This window comes from Malaclemys terrapin, chromosome 2 (assembly GCF_027887155.1).
Source record: "Malaclemys terrapin pileata isolate rMalTer1 chromosome 2, rMalTer1.hap1, whole genome shotgun sequence".
NCBI lineage: Eukaryota > Metazoa > Chordata > Testudines > Emydidae > Malaclemys > Malaclemys terrapin.
In genome coordinates, this window is record NC_071506.1 from 45,315,347 (window position 1) to 45,330,853 (window position 15,507).

Below are 15,507 nucleotides of genomic sequence, written 5' to 3' on the forward strand. Positions count from 1 at the left end.
GTTTAGCTCTTTGATAACACAGTGATTGGCAACTTAGGAAAGGGATCTCAACCTTTTTCTTAGAGTGGTCCACTTCTTATCAGAGACGCTGTTTTGTGGACCATCTCTCTTCCCATTTGCTGTCACATGGACAATCTCTCCTCCCCTTCATGATCACAATTTCCCTGTGTGTCTTAAAGCAGTTTAACAGTTGGAAATGAGGGAAGACTGCACCATGTGACCAGCCAACTCTCTGGGGGCTCCATGGACTATCACTGGTCCATAGACCACAATATGGGTGCCACCAATTAGATGTACCTAATACAGATATTTTGTGTATACCATTATATGTTTAGTGACCCATGGGTCACTGTTTTGGCACTATGAACAGAGAACACAATACAATACATTATTAGCTATATTTATGAGCAGTGAAGGAAAAAAACGGGACAACAGAATCTAAGAACCTACTTTGTGATGTATGCATTACTAAGATTAAATATCACAGTTGATGAAAAGGAAGGAGGAAAAAAAAACCCACCACACCACACAGGGATTGTAGCTGGAGACAGCCAAAATCTCCTAGGTCATTATGAAGATATTAGGAAAGTCAGTTTTGCCTTAGGAAAAAGAAACCTTGAAACGGTGCTAACAAAATAGGAATTCTGAAACAGAAGAGGCTTGTCTAACAAAGTACATTAGATGAACTGTTTGTAAAGAATTAACAAAGCATTTTTCTCAATTTCACACTAATTAAAAGTGGTCTGATATAGGTTTTCCACTGTACGCTGTGATTTGGAAATGTAGTAACTAGGGCTGTCAAGCAATTTAAAAAAAAAATTTAATTGCACGATTAATCACACTTTTAGTAATAGAATATCATTTAAATATTTTTGGATGTTTTCTACATTTTCAAATTATTGATTTCAGTTACACCACAGAATACAAAGTGTACAGTGCTCACTTTGTATTTATTTTTGATTACAAATATTTGCACTGTAAAAAAACAAAAGAAATAGCGTTTTTGCATTACCTTGTTTGTATTAGGTGAATTGAATCTCTTTAATAATAAAGCTGAACTTACAAATGTCGAATTACATACAAAAACCCTGCATTCAAAAACAAACCAACGTAAATCTTTTGAGCCCACAAGTCTACTCAGTCCTACTTCTTGGTCAGCCAATCGCTAAAATAAACAAGTTTGTTTACATTACGGGAGATAATGCTGCCCTCTTCTTGTTTACAATGTCACCTGAAAGTGAGAACAGGCATTCACATGGCACCCTTGTAGCCAGTGTTGCAAGATATTTACATGCCAGATGTGCTAAAGATTAATTTGTCCCTTGAAGCTTCAACCACTATTTCAGAGGACATGGATCCATGCTGATGACGAGTTCTGCTTGATAACAATCCAAAGCAGTGCAGACTGACGCATGTTCATTTTCATTATCTGAATCAGACGCCACCAACAGAAGGTTGATTTTCTTTTTTGGTGGTTCAGGTTCTGTAGTTTTCGCAGGAGAATATTGCTCTTTTAAGACTTTTGGAAGCATGCTCCACACCCCGTTCTCTCAGACTTTGGAAAGCACTTCAGATTCTTAAACTTTGGTTTGAGTGCTTGAGCTATTTTTAAAAATCTTACATTGGTACCTTCTTTGTGTTGTCAAATCTGCAATGAAATTATTCTTAAAACGAACAACATGTGCTGGATCATCATCCGAGACTGCTATAACATGAAATATATGGCAGAATGCAGCTAAAACATAGAGCAGGAGACAAACAATTCTCCCCCAAGGAGTTCAGTCAATAAGTAATTATCACATTTTTTTTAAACAAGCATCATCAGCATGGAAGCATGTCCTCTGGAATAGTGGTTGAAGCATGAAGGGACATATGAATCTTTAGCACATCTGGCATGTAAATATCTTGCAACTCTGGCTACAGCAGTGCCATGCGAATACCTGTTCCCACTTTCAGGTGACACTGTAAATAAGAATGGTACAGCATTATCTCCTGTAAATGTAAACAAACTTGTTTGTCTTAGCGATTGGCTGAACAAGAAGTAGGACTGAGTGGACTTGTGGGCTCTGAAGTTTTACATTATTTTTTTTTTGTTACATAACTGCACTCAAAACCTAAAGAAATCTAAATTTGAAAGTTGCACTTTCACGATAAAGAGATTGCACTACAGTACTTGTATGAGGTGAATTGAAAAATACTATTTCTTTTGTTTATCATTTTTACAGTGCAAATATTTGTAATAAAAATAATATCAAATGAGCACTGTACACTTTGTATTCTGTGTTGTAATTGAAATCAATATATTTAAAAGTGTAGAAGAACATCCAAAAATATTTAATAAATTTCAATTGGTATTCTACTTTTTAGCAGTATGATTAAAACTGCGATTAATCACAATTAATATTTTTAATCATGATTAATTTTTTCGAGTTAATCGTGTGAGTTAACTGCAATTAATCGACAGCCTTAGTAGTAACATAATTACATGACACCTTATCCTGAAAAAAAAGTGATCAAGCCAAAAATTCACTGCATTACAGCAGGGCAGGGGGCCTAACACTGTGAACGTTTAATTTAGCTGGATAGGGGACACAGAAAGCCAATGTAATGGGGACTCTGCACCAATTCTGTGTACCATAGAAGGTGCTTTACAAGAGAATACATGGCGGGAGGTGGACACTTCACCTGCAAATGGGAAGAATTACATAGCCGAGAGCCTGGGTGGAGAGAAGTGGGCTGCATCAATCCCTCCCCATCATGCTCTGCTGTGTCTGTGTTGCACGAATGTCATGGTCCTGAGATCTATATTTAGGGTGAGGATTCCTTTCCTGCAACTTTCTGGGTTAGTGACAATTCCAAAATTTATCTTTAGCTTGGAATCCTCTCAATATTTCTTTTTCCTAAGGCAAAATTGTCATTTCTAATGCTTCATGTCAGCCTAAGAGATGTCTGCTGTGCCTCAAGCTAATGTCCTTATTTTCCCCCCTCTTTCTTTCTCGGTCATAAAAACACTTGTTCCCCTCGACCATGACACATGATCACTCTGAGTAATGCAGGCAGCATAAACTTGTTTCTTGGCATTTCCCCCCCCCCCCCCGCCCCTTCATTATAATCCCATCTCTTCCCATCACCACTATCTATAAATATAGCCAAGAAGTATAAACTGGTATTTGCAGTTCATAGCACAAAAACAATGACCCTACAGGATGGCAAAACAGCCCTAATGCAGGGGAGACTTTGGGGCTGTAGCAGTATACTTATTTGTTCTGCTTCTACAGCTAGAGCTAATGGCTGCTGTATTAAACTGAAGATTACTTTCAGCTATAATAGCACTTTTGTTGATTTGTACTTGCTGGTTAAAATTTTGAGGACAAGTATATGGCTGCCTTGCTTCTGTGGGTGTTTTAAATACATTAAAAAGTTGAAATGACATTACCTGTATTTACATGAGGACTGTTTGGTGATAAACTACTGTTCCTCTGAAATCTTCGATTTGAACGTTTTCCTGGCCACTGAATTGAGAGCACCTCTGGCTTTGCTGGTCCTTGTCTAAATAGAAACAGATAGTAGTTAATCCATGTGCCAAAGTCTCTGTCTTCCTTCTGCTGTCAGGATGCTGATTGAAAAAAAAAAAAAAAGGAGTGAGAGAGAGAAATATCTGTTGAAACTACTGAGTGATTTTCTAGGCTTTTACTGCTACAGTTAGCTGTGTCCATGTAAGAAGGTCCGACTCACCCCTGCGGCGCCTCCTGCTGGTCATCCAGGGAATTAACTCTCCAGCCTCTGGTGCGCCCTCTGCAGGCCAGTGATCCACCTGTCCTCTCTTTCTCGGCTCCCGTGTCCCTCCCAGGACCCCGGTGCCCCTTGCTTTGGGTGCTGCCCCCTGGCAGTACCCACACACTAGGTCTCCCCTCCCAGGGGAACCCCCACCCACTATCCCCACCTTGCCTCAGCACTAGGCCACTGCCAGTCATCAACTAGCCCCCACTCCCTGGGGCAGACTGCAGTATAGGCCACTCATCACTAGCAAGGAGGGTTCGGACCTGCTGCCTTGGCCTAGCCCTGGGCTGCCCTCTGCAACCCCCAGTACCACTTGGCCTTCCACTAGGCTGCAGCCTGGGTCTATCCAGGCTAGAGCTCCCCAGCCCTGCTCCACTCAGGTACCCTGTCTCTAGCTTGCTACGGCCAGGCCCTTCTCTCTCTGCACTCAGAGAGACTGCTGAGCTTCTGGCTGCCCTGGCCTTTATAGGGCCAGCTGAGTCTGTTTGGGGGCATGGCCCCAGCTTCAGCCACTTCCCCCAATCAGCTCAGCCTAAAGGCTGCTTTCTCCAGCCACAGCCCCCCTGGACCGGAGCTGTTACCACCCCGCTACAGTCCACTTTGATACTCACTGAGGAGGAAAAAGAAGGAAAGTTAATACCTCACAAATATCATATAGGGACATAAAATTGGTGGTATGTCTTTTCTGTGGTCCTGGTCCTGCACTGGGAACCACTATTACAGGCCCTTGGATCAGAGCAGAGCCCCAGTGATTTCAATGGGTCCCCATAAAGGTACTGGGGTCATGCGATCAGTTACTGATGAAAGATCAAAAACTTATATGTTCACTTGAGAAGGGAAATTTTCTGTTTTAAATTCATGATAAATAGCATTGTGAAAGGATTTTAATCTGGGATTTAGGAAGCAAAGAGGACCAGGAATGGATAGCATAGAATGAGGACCAGGTACGCTAGTGAGAAGAGCTGTGTTGAAATATATCCGTTAAATAAAATATTTAATGCTATGGCTGCAGTTAGGATGGCTGGTCAAATTGTTTGTTTCAGATAATGTAAGTTTGGAATGTAGCCATCTCTTCAGTTAGTGAATTGTTCTCAGACCAATCCTGATTTATATTCATTATTTGTAAGTAGTCTCCAAACAGTTTTCTGACTAAATTTCAGCCAAGCTATCCACTTCCCCACTGTTTGTGACTTTGCAGATGCTATAGCAGAGGCAAAGAAACTTTGGGCTTGTCTACTCACCTGTTTTTGCTTGGAAATTCCCTAGGGACTTCGCTACTGCTATTGATTTACATGGAAGGCACTCAGGTACTACAGTAATGGGTGGTGTTGTTCTTTTGCTCTTTACTCAACAAATGTAACAGGAAGGAACCACCTGGGTATAGTGGGGACCACATAAGTAAGTTTACTAACTATATATTACATGCAAAGCCTATGCACAATGCTCATGGCCGGCCTAATAGAAAATGACACCCTTTATGTACTGCTCCCCAAGCAGCTGGCAGCCGCTCAGCAGGCAGAGCAGCAGCAGATGGAGCAGGCAGGGCCAGCTCTAGCTTTTTTGCTGCCCCAAGAAGAAAAAAAGCGCCGCCCCCCCCCCAGCCGAGCGCCGTTCCGCCCCCCCCGCCGAGTGCCGCCGGAACCCCCCCCAGAGTGCCACCTCGCGCCATGCGCTGGAGCCCACCCCCCCCGCGCTGCCGGAAACCCCCCCCCGAGCGCCGAGCCCGCCCCCGCCAAGCGCCGCTGGAACCCCCCTCCAGCGCCGTGCCCGCGCCGCACCCCCCCCGAGCGCCGAGCCCCGCGCTGCCCCCCAGCGCCGAGCCCTGCGCTGCCCCCCCCTCGCCGAGCGCCGCACCGCCGGAGCCCGCCCCCACCGAGCGCCACCAGAACCCCCTTCCAGCACCGCGCCCGCGCCGCCCCCTCGCCGAGCCCCACGCAACTGGAGCCCGACCCCCCAGCGCCACGCTGCGCCGCCGGAGCGCCCCCCCCCTGCGGAATGCCGCGCCGCGCTCCCCCCGCCGCCCCTTACCAGGTGCCGCCCCAAGCATGTGCTTGGGTGCCTGGAGCCGGCCCTGGGAGCAGGGGCAGTGCTGCAGGTGTCATGCAGTCCCCTTTATCCCCTTCCCCCGCCTCCTGGGTGAGCACAGCCCTTCTACAGACTCTTGACCATGGCGCTCTCCTGACCATGGCCCCTGGGCGGTCACTCACCCTTAAGGCCGGCCCTCACACTGCTGCTCTAGAAGCACTCTGGTGGCTTGTGAAAAATAGTAGAGGGTTCATTAACTATTTAAAGGGATACTACCCAATTCCTATTCACTACAGGCAGCAGTATAACCCCTCTGAGTTAATTAAATCAGTGCAATCCCCTGGTGTGGACACTCTTAAAGCTGTTTAGGAGAGTCTTAAATTGGATTACCTGTTTGTAATCAATTTAAACTAAATCAATTTAAGACACTTATACTGGTGTAAAGAGAGTCCAAACTAGAGGGTTGCACCAATTTAGCTGAATCTGTGTGTAGACCAAAGCTTTGCTACAACATAAGTCTTTAAAGATGCAGTTGGATTGGGACTTCTGTCACCAGCTCTTTAGCTCTTTTCAGTCTCATTTAATCTCTTGTATGTCACGGTGACCTGCGAGGAGGGAACATCAGAACAGCTATATTGGGTTAGACCAATGGTCCATCTAGCCCAGTATCCTGTCTTCTGACGGATGACAGGTGCGTCAGAGGGAATGAACAAAACAGGCAATCATTGAGTGCACACCACTGCTATAGGGCATTTAGGACCAGCTATATCTAGAGTCCTAAACAAAAAATCTCCATATTGCCCCACCAGACTATTAACAGAGAGGGGAGTTGGTAACAAAATACTCTCTTTTAGACCCACTGGAAACCTATTTGGTGCTATCAGTGACTTTGGGAAAACCAATAGCACAGGTAGACCTCAGTGGAAGAGTGTCCCAAATTCAAACTGAAAATAGCTTCATAAAATCACTTTGCTTATATTTTGGTGTAAAGATATGGAAGTGAAAGGAGAACTGTGATTCAAAACCAAACAAGATATCTAGGTCACTCTATTGTTCCTTTATGATGTATAAAGATGGTCTTAAACTTTTCTTCTTTAAAGATTTTGCTGTTTGTTTTTACATCATAAATATCAAGCCATCCCATATCCCTCCCCCCCATTCTCTTAGTCTTAGACTATGTGAAAATCAGCATTCCCAACCCCCTTAATTGCTCTGTGAAAGAAATCTGCAGTTCAGGTAATATCCCTCTGTCACATTATTATTCCAGTATCAGCGATGCCAGCATCCAACAGCAAAGCAAAGGAAACAAGGACCTGGCATTTCTAATATAAAAACATCAAGAGAAAACACATTTTAAAACATTCTAAATTTTGAAACAGTCTTTATCCATCATAAAGCAGCATTAAGGTGCAAAACCAGCAACTTGCATTGCCATTCAACTTGAAAGGTCACCAAGAATATTCTGGGTAGCCCTTTAGGACTAGCTGAGAAATGGATTCTCAGTTATAGTTATAATAACACAGTGATTCATAGATTCATAGATTCTAGGACTGGAAGGGACCTTGAGAGGTCATCGAGTCCAGTTCCCTGCCCGCATGGCAGGACCAAATACTGTCTAGACCATCCCTGATAGACATTTATCTAACCTACTCTTAAATATCTCCAGAGATGGAGATTCCACAACCTCCCTAGGCAATTTATTCCAGTGTTTAACCACCCTGACAGTTAGGAACTTTTTCCTAATGTCCAACCTAGACCTCCCTTGCTGCAGTTTAAACCCATTGCTTCTGGTTCTATCCTTAGAGGCTAAGGTGAACAAGTTTTCTCTCTCCTCCTTATGACACCCTTTTAAATACCTGAAAACTGCTATCATGTCCCCTCTCAGTCTTCTCTTTTCCAAACTAAACAAACCCAATTCTTTCAGCCTTCCTTCATAGGTCATGTTCTCAAGACCTTTAATCATTCTTGTTGCTCTTCTCTGGACCCTTTCCAATTTCTCCACATCTTTTTTAAAATGCGGTGCCCAGAACTGGGCACAATACTCCAGCTGAGGCCTAACCAGAGCAGAGTAGAGCGGAAGAATGACTTCTCATGTCTTGCTCACAACACACCTGTTAATACATCCCAGAATCATGTTTGCTTTTTTTGCAACAGCATCACACTGTTGACTCATATTTAGCTTGTGGTCCACTATAACCCCTAGATCCCTTTCTGCCGTACTCCTTCCTAGACAGTCTCTTCCCATTCTGTATGTGTGAAACTGATTTTTCCTTCCTAAGTTGAGCACTTTGCATTTGTCTTTGTTAAACTTCATCCTGTTTAACTCAGACCATTTCTCCAATTTGTCCAGATCATTTTGAATTATGACCCTGTCCTCCAAAGCAGTTGCAATCCCTCACAGTTTGGTATCATCCGCAAACTTAATAAGCGTACTTTCTATGCCAATATCTAAGTCGTTGATGAAGATATTGAACAGCGCCGGTCCCAAAACAGACCCCTGCGGTACCCCACTCGTTATGCCTTTCCAGCAGGATTGGGAACCATTAATAACAACTCTCTGAGTACGGTTATCCAGCCAGTTATGCACCCACCTTATAGTAGCCCCATCTAAATTGTATTTGCCTAGTTTATCGATAAGAATATCATGCAAGACTGTATCAAATGCCTTACTAAAGTCTAGGTATACCACATCCACAGCTTCACCCTTATCCACAAGGCTCGTTATCCTATCAAAGAAAGCTATCAGATTGGTTTGACATGATTTGTTCTTCACAAATCCATGCTGGCTGTTCCCTATCACCTTGCCACCTTCCAAGTGTTTGCAGATGATTTCCTTAATTACTTGCTCCATTATCTTCCCTGGCACAGAAGTTAAACTAACTGGTCTGTAGTTTCCTGGGTTGTTTTTATTTCCCTTTTTATAGATGGGCACTATATTTGCCCTTTTCCAGTCTTCTGGAATCTCTCCTGTCTCCCATGATTTTCCAAAGATAATAGCTAGAGGCTCAGATATCTCCTCTATTAGCTCCTTGAGTATTCTAGGATGCATTTCATCAGGCCCTGGTGACTTGCAGGCATCTAACTTTTCTAAGTGATTTTTAACTTGTTCTTTTTTTATTTTATCTGCTAAACCTACCCCCTTCCCATTAGCATTCACTATGTTAGGCATTCCTTCAGACTTCTCGGTGAAGACCGAAACAAAGAAGTCATTAAGCATCTCTGCCATTTCCAAGTTTCCTGTTACTGTTTCTCCCTCTTCACTAAGCAGTGGGCCTACCCTGTCTTTGGTCTTCCTCTTGTTTCTAATGTATTGATAAAAAGTCTTCTTGTTTCCCTTTATTCCTGTAGCTAGTTTGAGCTCATTTTGTGCCTTTGCCTTTCTAATCTTGCCCCTGCATTCCTGTGTTGTTTGCCTATATTCATCCTTTGTAATCTGTCCTAGTTTCCATTTTTTATATGACTCCTTTTTATTTTTTAGATCATTCAAGATCTCATGGTTAAGCCAAGGTGGTCTTTTGCCACATTTTCTATCTTTCCTAACCAGCGGAATAGCTTGCTTTTGGGCCCTTAATAGTGTCCCTTTGAAAAACTGCCAACTCTCCTCAGTTGTTTTTCCCCTCAGTCTTGATTCCCATGGGACCTTACCTATCAGCTCTCTGAGCTTCCCAAAATCTGCCTTCCTGAAATCCATTGTCTCTATTTTGCTGTTCTCCCTTCTACCCTTCCTTAGAATTGCAAACTCTATGATTTCATGATCACTTTCACCTAGGCTGCCTTCTACTTTCAAATTCTCAACGAGTTCCTCCCTATTTGTTAAAATCAAGTCTACGGAGAACAAAGGAAAATCTAGAGAGAAAACTAGGGGATTGGGGAGAACAAAGGAAAATCTAGAGAGAAAACCCCAAAATATATTTTCAAATACAATGAGCTGCTTTAATACCTGATCCTTCAAACCTTACGCATGAAGGTGGTGACACTGAATTCACTAAAACTACTCACACGAGTAAAGACTGCTCATGTGAGTAAAAGTTTACAGGATTGTGCCTTTAACATCTAAGACTCTGATCCTGCAAACACACATGTATGTGTAAGTGTGTGTTGCCATTGGGCCTAAGTTAAACCAAAATCTGTGCTTGCTGAGAAAGTACACATTTGTAGTAGATGTTAAAATAAAAAACAAAAAAAAACAAGCTTAGATTGTTTTATAGTTGTAGATGTAGCCTAAGCACAGCTGAGCTTGATGTATGCTGGGGCTAGGCAACCACCTATAGTTGCATAAACCACCATAGGCAGTGTGTAATGGTGTTGTTAATAATAGGGTTCAGAATAGGTCAATTTAGAAGGTCTAGTTACATGCAAAAATGTGGCTACTAGTTGAGGAGTGCATCAAAAAGGAACCCTATAACAACAATAATCTGAGCACTACATTGGATCCCAATAAGTTTCCGAGGGAGTTCAAGATGCTGGTTTTTCTGTTCTTGGTCTGCCAAAGACCAGATTTGTTAACTTTGTGGGCAATCTGCAAAGTGCATCTTTTGTCACAGGCATTTAGGGAAGTTAGGGAAACTCATAGGTGGAGGGGCTAGGGATGATTTCAGTAGGGTCTCATGTTGCGGTTGGGTAGAGTAGCCTTAGTTCTTGTGAGAGAGCCTATTAATAGGAAAACTTTTATTTGGAAAGACTAATGAACTAAGGTTTTGTACTGACAATGTTAGATTTCTTATAGTGTGTTTTATGTTTTGGGAGGCTCCAAAGAAATGAAATAAAATAAGCAAAATAAGCATCCCAAGTAGCAACAAAATGGCTGCAGTCTCATAGATGAGATAGTGAACCCACATGCTATCAGAGGATCAGAGCCTTAGAACTAGATCTTGCACTCCTACCTCTGGCAAAACTCCCATTGACTAAGGAGTGCAAGATTTGTCCTTTAGTGTCCTATTTAGTCTCTAAGACATCAAAATAAAACGCAAAATAGTCTTTGCAAATTCAGGGTATGTTAAGTGCATCTCACTGGAATATTTTTAACTCCACATATGATCTTAGATACAGTACTTTTATTTCTAATGTCACTTCACCCCTAGTTCCAGGTCCCTGACATACACCCAACTGGGGAAAACATTAGTTTACCTTTCTTGACGAGTTTGCTCCTCTGTGGTTTCCATGGCACAATCCAGGGAGTTCTGGAGAGACTGCAGCTGATTCAATGTTTCTTTCAGTAAGAAACGAGTCACAAACTGTTCCAAGTTAGAGGCCTTTTGATAGTCCTAAAAATTACACACAATATTGGTGAGAATTAGTCTAATATATTAGAAATATGAGAGAGCGAAAAACCATCCTTAATCCAAAACAGGAGATGCACCTCTCTGGGAAAGCTTCAGCAGGCAGAAAGTAAAACTGACAAAACAGTAAAACTGACCCATGTGGGCAGGCAACATTTTGATTTTCCTGATAGAAAAATCAAAAATTTTCAGCAAAATGGAAATTTCCCCTTGGAAAATTTTGGTTTTGAGAAAGGGATGTTTTTCATTTGAAAATCAGTCTGATGAATAATTTGCAACCAGCTCTAAGCTTAATATGAATGTAAATTTCACAGAGCCTCAAGGTAGCATATGCCCTTAGGGATTACAAAAGGATCCTTAGGGACAGACTCCCTGTGCAAAGTACCATTACAGGAATAGGGCTTACATTTGCCCCAGTAAAGAGCTGACAGCTCATCTTTAATGAGAATAATTTTGCAACCTGTGCAGCAAATTAATGGTGGAAATTTCTATAGAACAATGGCCTTCCATTAAAACAACAGATTACAGTTTTGTAATGCATTCAAATAAATGTATGTCAAGTATCAGGGGGTAGCCGTGTTAGTCTGTATCTACAAAAACAACAAGGAGTCTGGTGGCACCTTAAAGACTAACAGATTTATTTGGGCATAAGCTTTCGTGAGTAAAAACCTCACTTCTTCGGTGCTAGATTTGGGAACCTTCTACAATCAGAAATCATTTTACCATGGAAGTACTTATAAACCATAATCAAATCACTGCTTAATTTTCTGAATAGTTTTGCTACATTTATCTCATTTTTGGCCTATACCATTTTTAATATTTCTCTTATTCCTGATATATTCTAAATATTCCTTCTTATTGTTGTTAACTCTACAAGATGTAGACTTTTCACTGATATCGTTAGCTGCCCTTATCAGTTGTCCGCATTTCATAACTTCTAATGTATAGTCATTGGAATCAACTTTCTCTAATTTCCTTTTTTATGTTTTTTTAAACAATTAATTTTGTCTTAACCAGAAAGTTCATTTAAACGTCCAATGAAATCTTCATAAGCCTCTTTTAAAATGAAGGGCCAAGGACTCTGTTCTCTCTTTTGCTGCCTATTTTGTACTTATTTTCAGCACAGTGCACATTGTTAATATTTCTGTTTAATATTTGCATTTTATTTTAGTAAGATTTTTGTATCATGGATATAGAGTAAGATAAAACAGCCACCAAAGGTGTCATCTTGGCAGCAAAACAAAAATAAGCCTCAAAACCACAAAGATCAATAAGAAATGAGAACTTTGATAATACTACTTTTTACAAAATTTCCCTAGTTTTAGGATATACTCACAAATCAAACATGGCCCTATGTTAAAATAATTTCCATGCAAAGTATCTTCTAAAATCTGCAGCTTAGATCTCTTTGGGAATATGCACAAGTGATTCAGCAGGTAAAATGTATATATACTATATATATGCAATAAACAAAGCACAGAACAGAAATGAATGCAATAATCATGGAAAAAAGAAGATATAATTTCTAAAACATGAATTTGTAATGTTCCTTGAGTACTGAAGCCATGATTATACAATAATATGGGTGCAGCTGTTTTCATCTGTCTTTCATTTGTCTTTATCTGAACCAACTTGTATTTAGCTCAGACACTTTGCTTCCTTCCCCTGACATGAAAAAGGGCTCTGTGTAGCTTGAAATCTTGTACTTTCCAACAACACAGGTTGGTCCAATAAAAGATATTACCTCATCTACCTTGTCTCTTTCATCTTCAAAATTCTTTACAAATGTATTTAATTCTCAAAGCAGCCCTGTGAAAGAAGGGAGATATAATTGTTCCCATTTTACAGACCGTGAATTTAGGTGACTTCCTTAAGGCCAATGGGAGAGTAACTATCAGAATCGAGATTAAAAACAAGATTTCTTGGGGAATCCTGACCCCCAGTCTGGTTCCTTTCAGATGTGTAAAAAGGCTGGAGTGGTGAATAAGCTTAAGTTTGCCAGGTGTCCGATTTTTGACTGGAATGCCCGGTCAAAAAGGGACCCTGTTGGCTCTGGTCAGCACCGCCAACCAGGCCGTTAAAAGTCCAGTTGACAGTGCTGCGGGGCTAAGGCAGGCTAGTCCGTACCTGTCCTGCCTGTGCACTGCACCCCGGAAGCAGCCAGCAGCTCCTAGGTGAGGGGAAGGAGGCTCCATGTGCTGCCTCCAGCCCAAGCACCTTTTCCACACTCCCATTGGCTGGGAACCATGGCCAATGAGAGCTGCAGGGGTGGTGCCTGTGGGTGAGAGCAGCACACGGAGCCTCCTGGCCTTCCCGCCTAGGAGCTGAACCTGCTGGCCACTTCCGGGGCGCAGCTCAGAGCTAGGACAGGCAGGGAGCCTGCCTTAGCACTGCTGACCAGGAGCCACCCGAGGTAAGCCCATACCCCAACCCCAAGCCCCAGACCGGAGCCCCCTCCTGCACCCATAACCCCTCATCCCCAGCCCTACTCCAGAGCCTGCACCCCCAGCCAGAGCCCTGATCTTCCCTGCACCACAGCCCTCTCCCCCAGCCCAGAGCCCCTTCCCACACCCTGAACCCCTCATCCACAACCCCACCCCAGAGCTTGCACCCTCAGCCAGAGCCCTGATCCCCTCCTGCACCCCAACCCCCTGCCTCAACCCGCAGCCCCCTCCCACACTCTGAATCCCCCGGCCCCACTCTCCAGTCTGGAGCCCCCTCCTACACCCCAAACCCCTCATCCCTGGCCCCACTCCAGAGCCTGCAGCCCCAGCCAGAGCCCTCACCCCCTCCCACACTCCAACCCCCTGCCCCAGCCTGGAGCCCCCTCCCACACCCTGAACCCCTCATTTCTGGCCCTACCCCACAGCTTACACCCCCAGTTAGAGCCCTTACCCCCTCCCGTACCCCAACCCCCTGCCCTAGCCCAATGAAAGTGGGGGAGAGTGAGCCACCGAGGGAGGGGGGATGTAGTGGGCAGGGCCTTGGGCCTTGAGCAGTTAGGAAAATCGGCAACCCTAAATAAGCTCCATATCCATCCTGGGGAGTATTTCTCTGGTGTAGGCATTGTGGGCGACAGCTCTAAGGCTGCCTCCTTAGGACCCACTGGCACAGGGGGTATGTCAGGGTGGGGCTGCAAGCGAGAAGGGTGTATTGGGGTAAAAGATTCCAGGCAGCACTGCAGCTCATAGGGCAGCCCAGGGAGGCTGCCATAATTTAGACAGGTCCTTTGTGCTGTCTAAATTAAATTAGAGGCCTCTCCAGCTCCAGGAGCAGCCCAGGATTGGAGGGGTACAAAAGCAGCTTAAAACAACCTTTGCTGCCTGTTCCTTAGGCTGCAAACTGTGCTTTTCTCTTAGAATCTAACAGCCCAGAATCTAATCCCAGGTTTCTAGTTCTGTGCTTAGATCTCTAGACTGTGCCACTTCTTACCCAAATTAATAACCCTTCAATCTTCAGCAGTTTTCCACATTAATCATGCTAAGCACTCAAACAGCAGACTTCCTTTACTAAAACCAGACTGCAATATGGGTCTGCGTACAATACTAAGGGGTTCCCTTTTGCCTTCTATGCACACGTGTAACTCCCACTGATTCATTAAAAATGAATTGTTTTCCACACTGCAATGACTGCACTACAACAATATCTCTTTCGTGTTAAAAGGCCAGGGTACTGCAAGCAGTTGTGGTGAATATTGAGTTTTTATTCCCATTCACTGTCCATCGGAAGAAGCCATTGTGATTTTCATGTGTACTCATTTCAGAGTTATGTGAAATGTGAGCAATAGCTAGTTACATTCTGAGGTGTTCAAGATTAAACGTGGCATCATATTTTAGCAAAGCTATAAGGTTTCTTTGTATAATGAATTTTTAATATGTTTAAAAGTCCGCAATCCTACTCTCTTTTCCCCCAGGTAATCCTAGAAGTCTGACTATTAAAGCATCTGTTCTTCAACCGAAAGATGTTATTAGTAATGGTTCTGAAAGTGTAACTTTGCCTCAGCAACTTGGGACTATCTGTACCATTAAAGTAGGCTCTAAAGTTATTCACGTTATTTAAACACTGATTATATTGTCTTCTCCAGAGAAGACAAGTGGTTTCAATTTTTGTGTGTGTTCTACAATGCAGCTCTTTCATCAATGCAAGGCTATAAACAAATCTACTGTACATTATTTCTTCGTAATGCTGCTGTAATTTATATGGCAGCCTGTTTAATTACCACCATTTTTTCAGAGATTACTAGGGCCCCGGCTGCAAATTTCAGAGCATGTGAGCTGGATTCTGTCCCTTCTCCAGCTTCACTACCAAAATTATTTACTGTTTCCAATCAGCTGCATCTGGCAACAGAGCATGTGTGAAACAAAGGGCCTGGTTATGTTTGCAAAACCTTTGCTGTTGTAGCTGATAGAACAGTTGGCTGAAT

The 15,507-nt window shown here is 43.1% G+C and overlaps 1 protein-coding gene across 1 annotated transcript in view; it reads right to left on the bottom strand.

Moving 5' to 3' along the window:
* The window catches only part of NECAB1 (N-terminal EF-hand calcium binding protein 1), a 128,722-nt gene that overhangs the window by 20,232 nt on the left and 92,983 nt on the right, over positions 1 to 15,507 (bottom strand). The window contains exons 6-7 of the mRNA XM_054016602.1: positions 10,933 to 11,069; positions 3,437 to 3,549 (exon numbers count right to left, since the gene is read on the bottom strand). Coding sequence (XP_053872577.1) covers positions 3,437 to 3,549; positions 10,933 to 11,069 — 250 coding nt within the window. The remainder of the gene's footprint in view (positions 1 to 3,436; positions 3,550 to 10,932; positions 11,070 to 15,507) is intronic.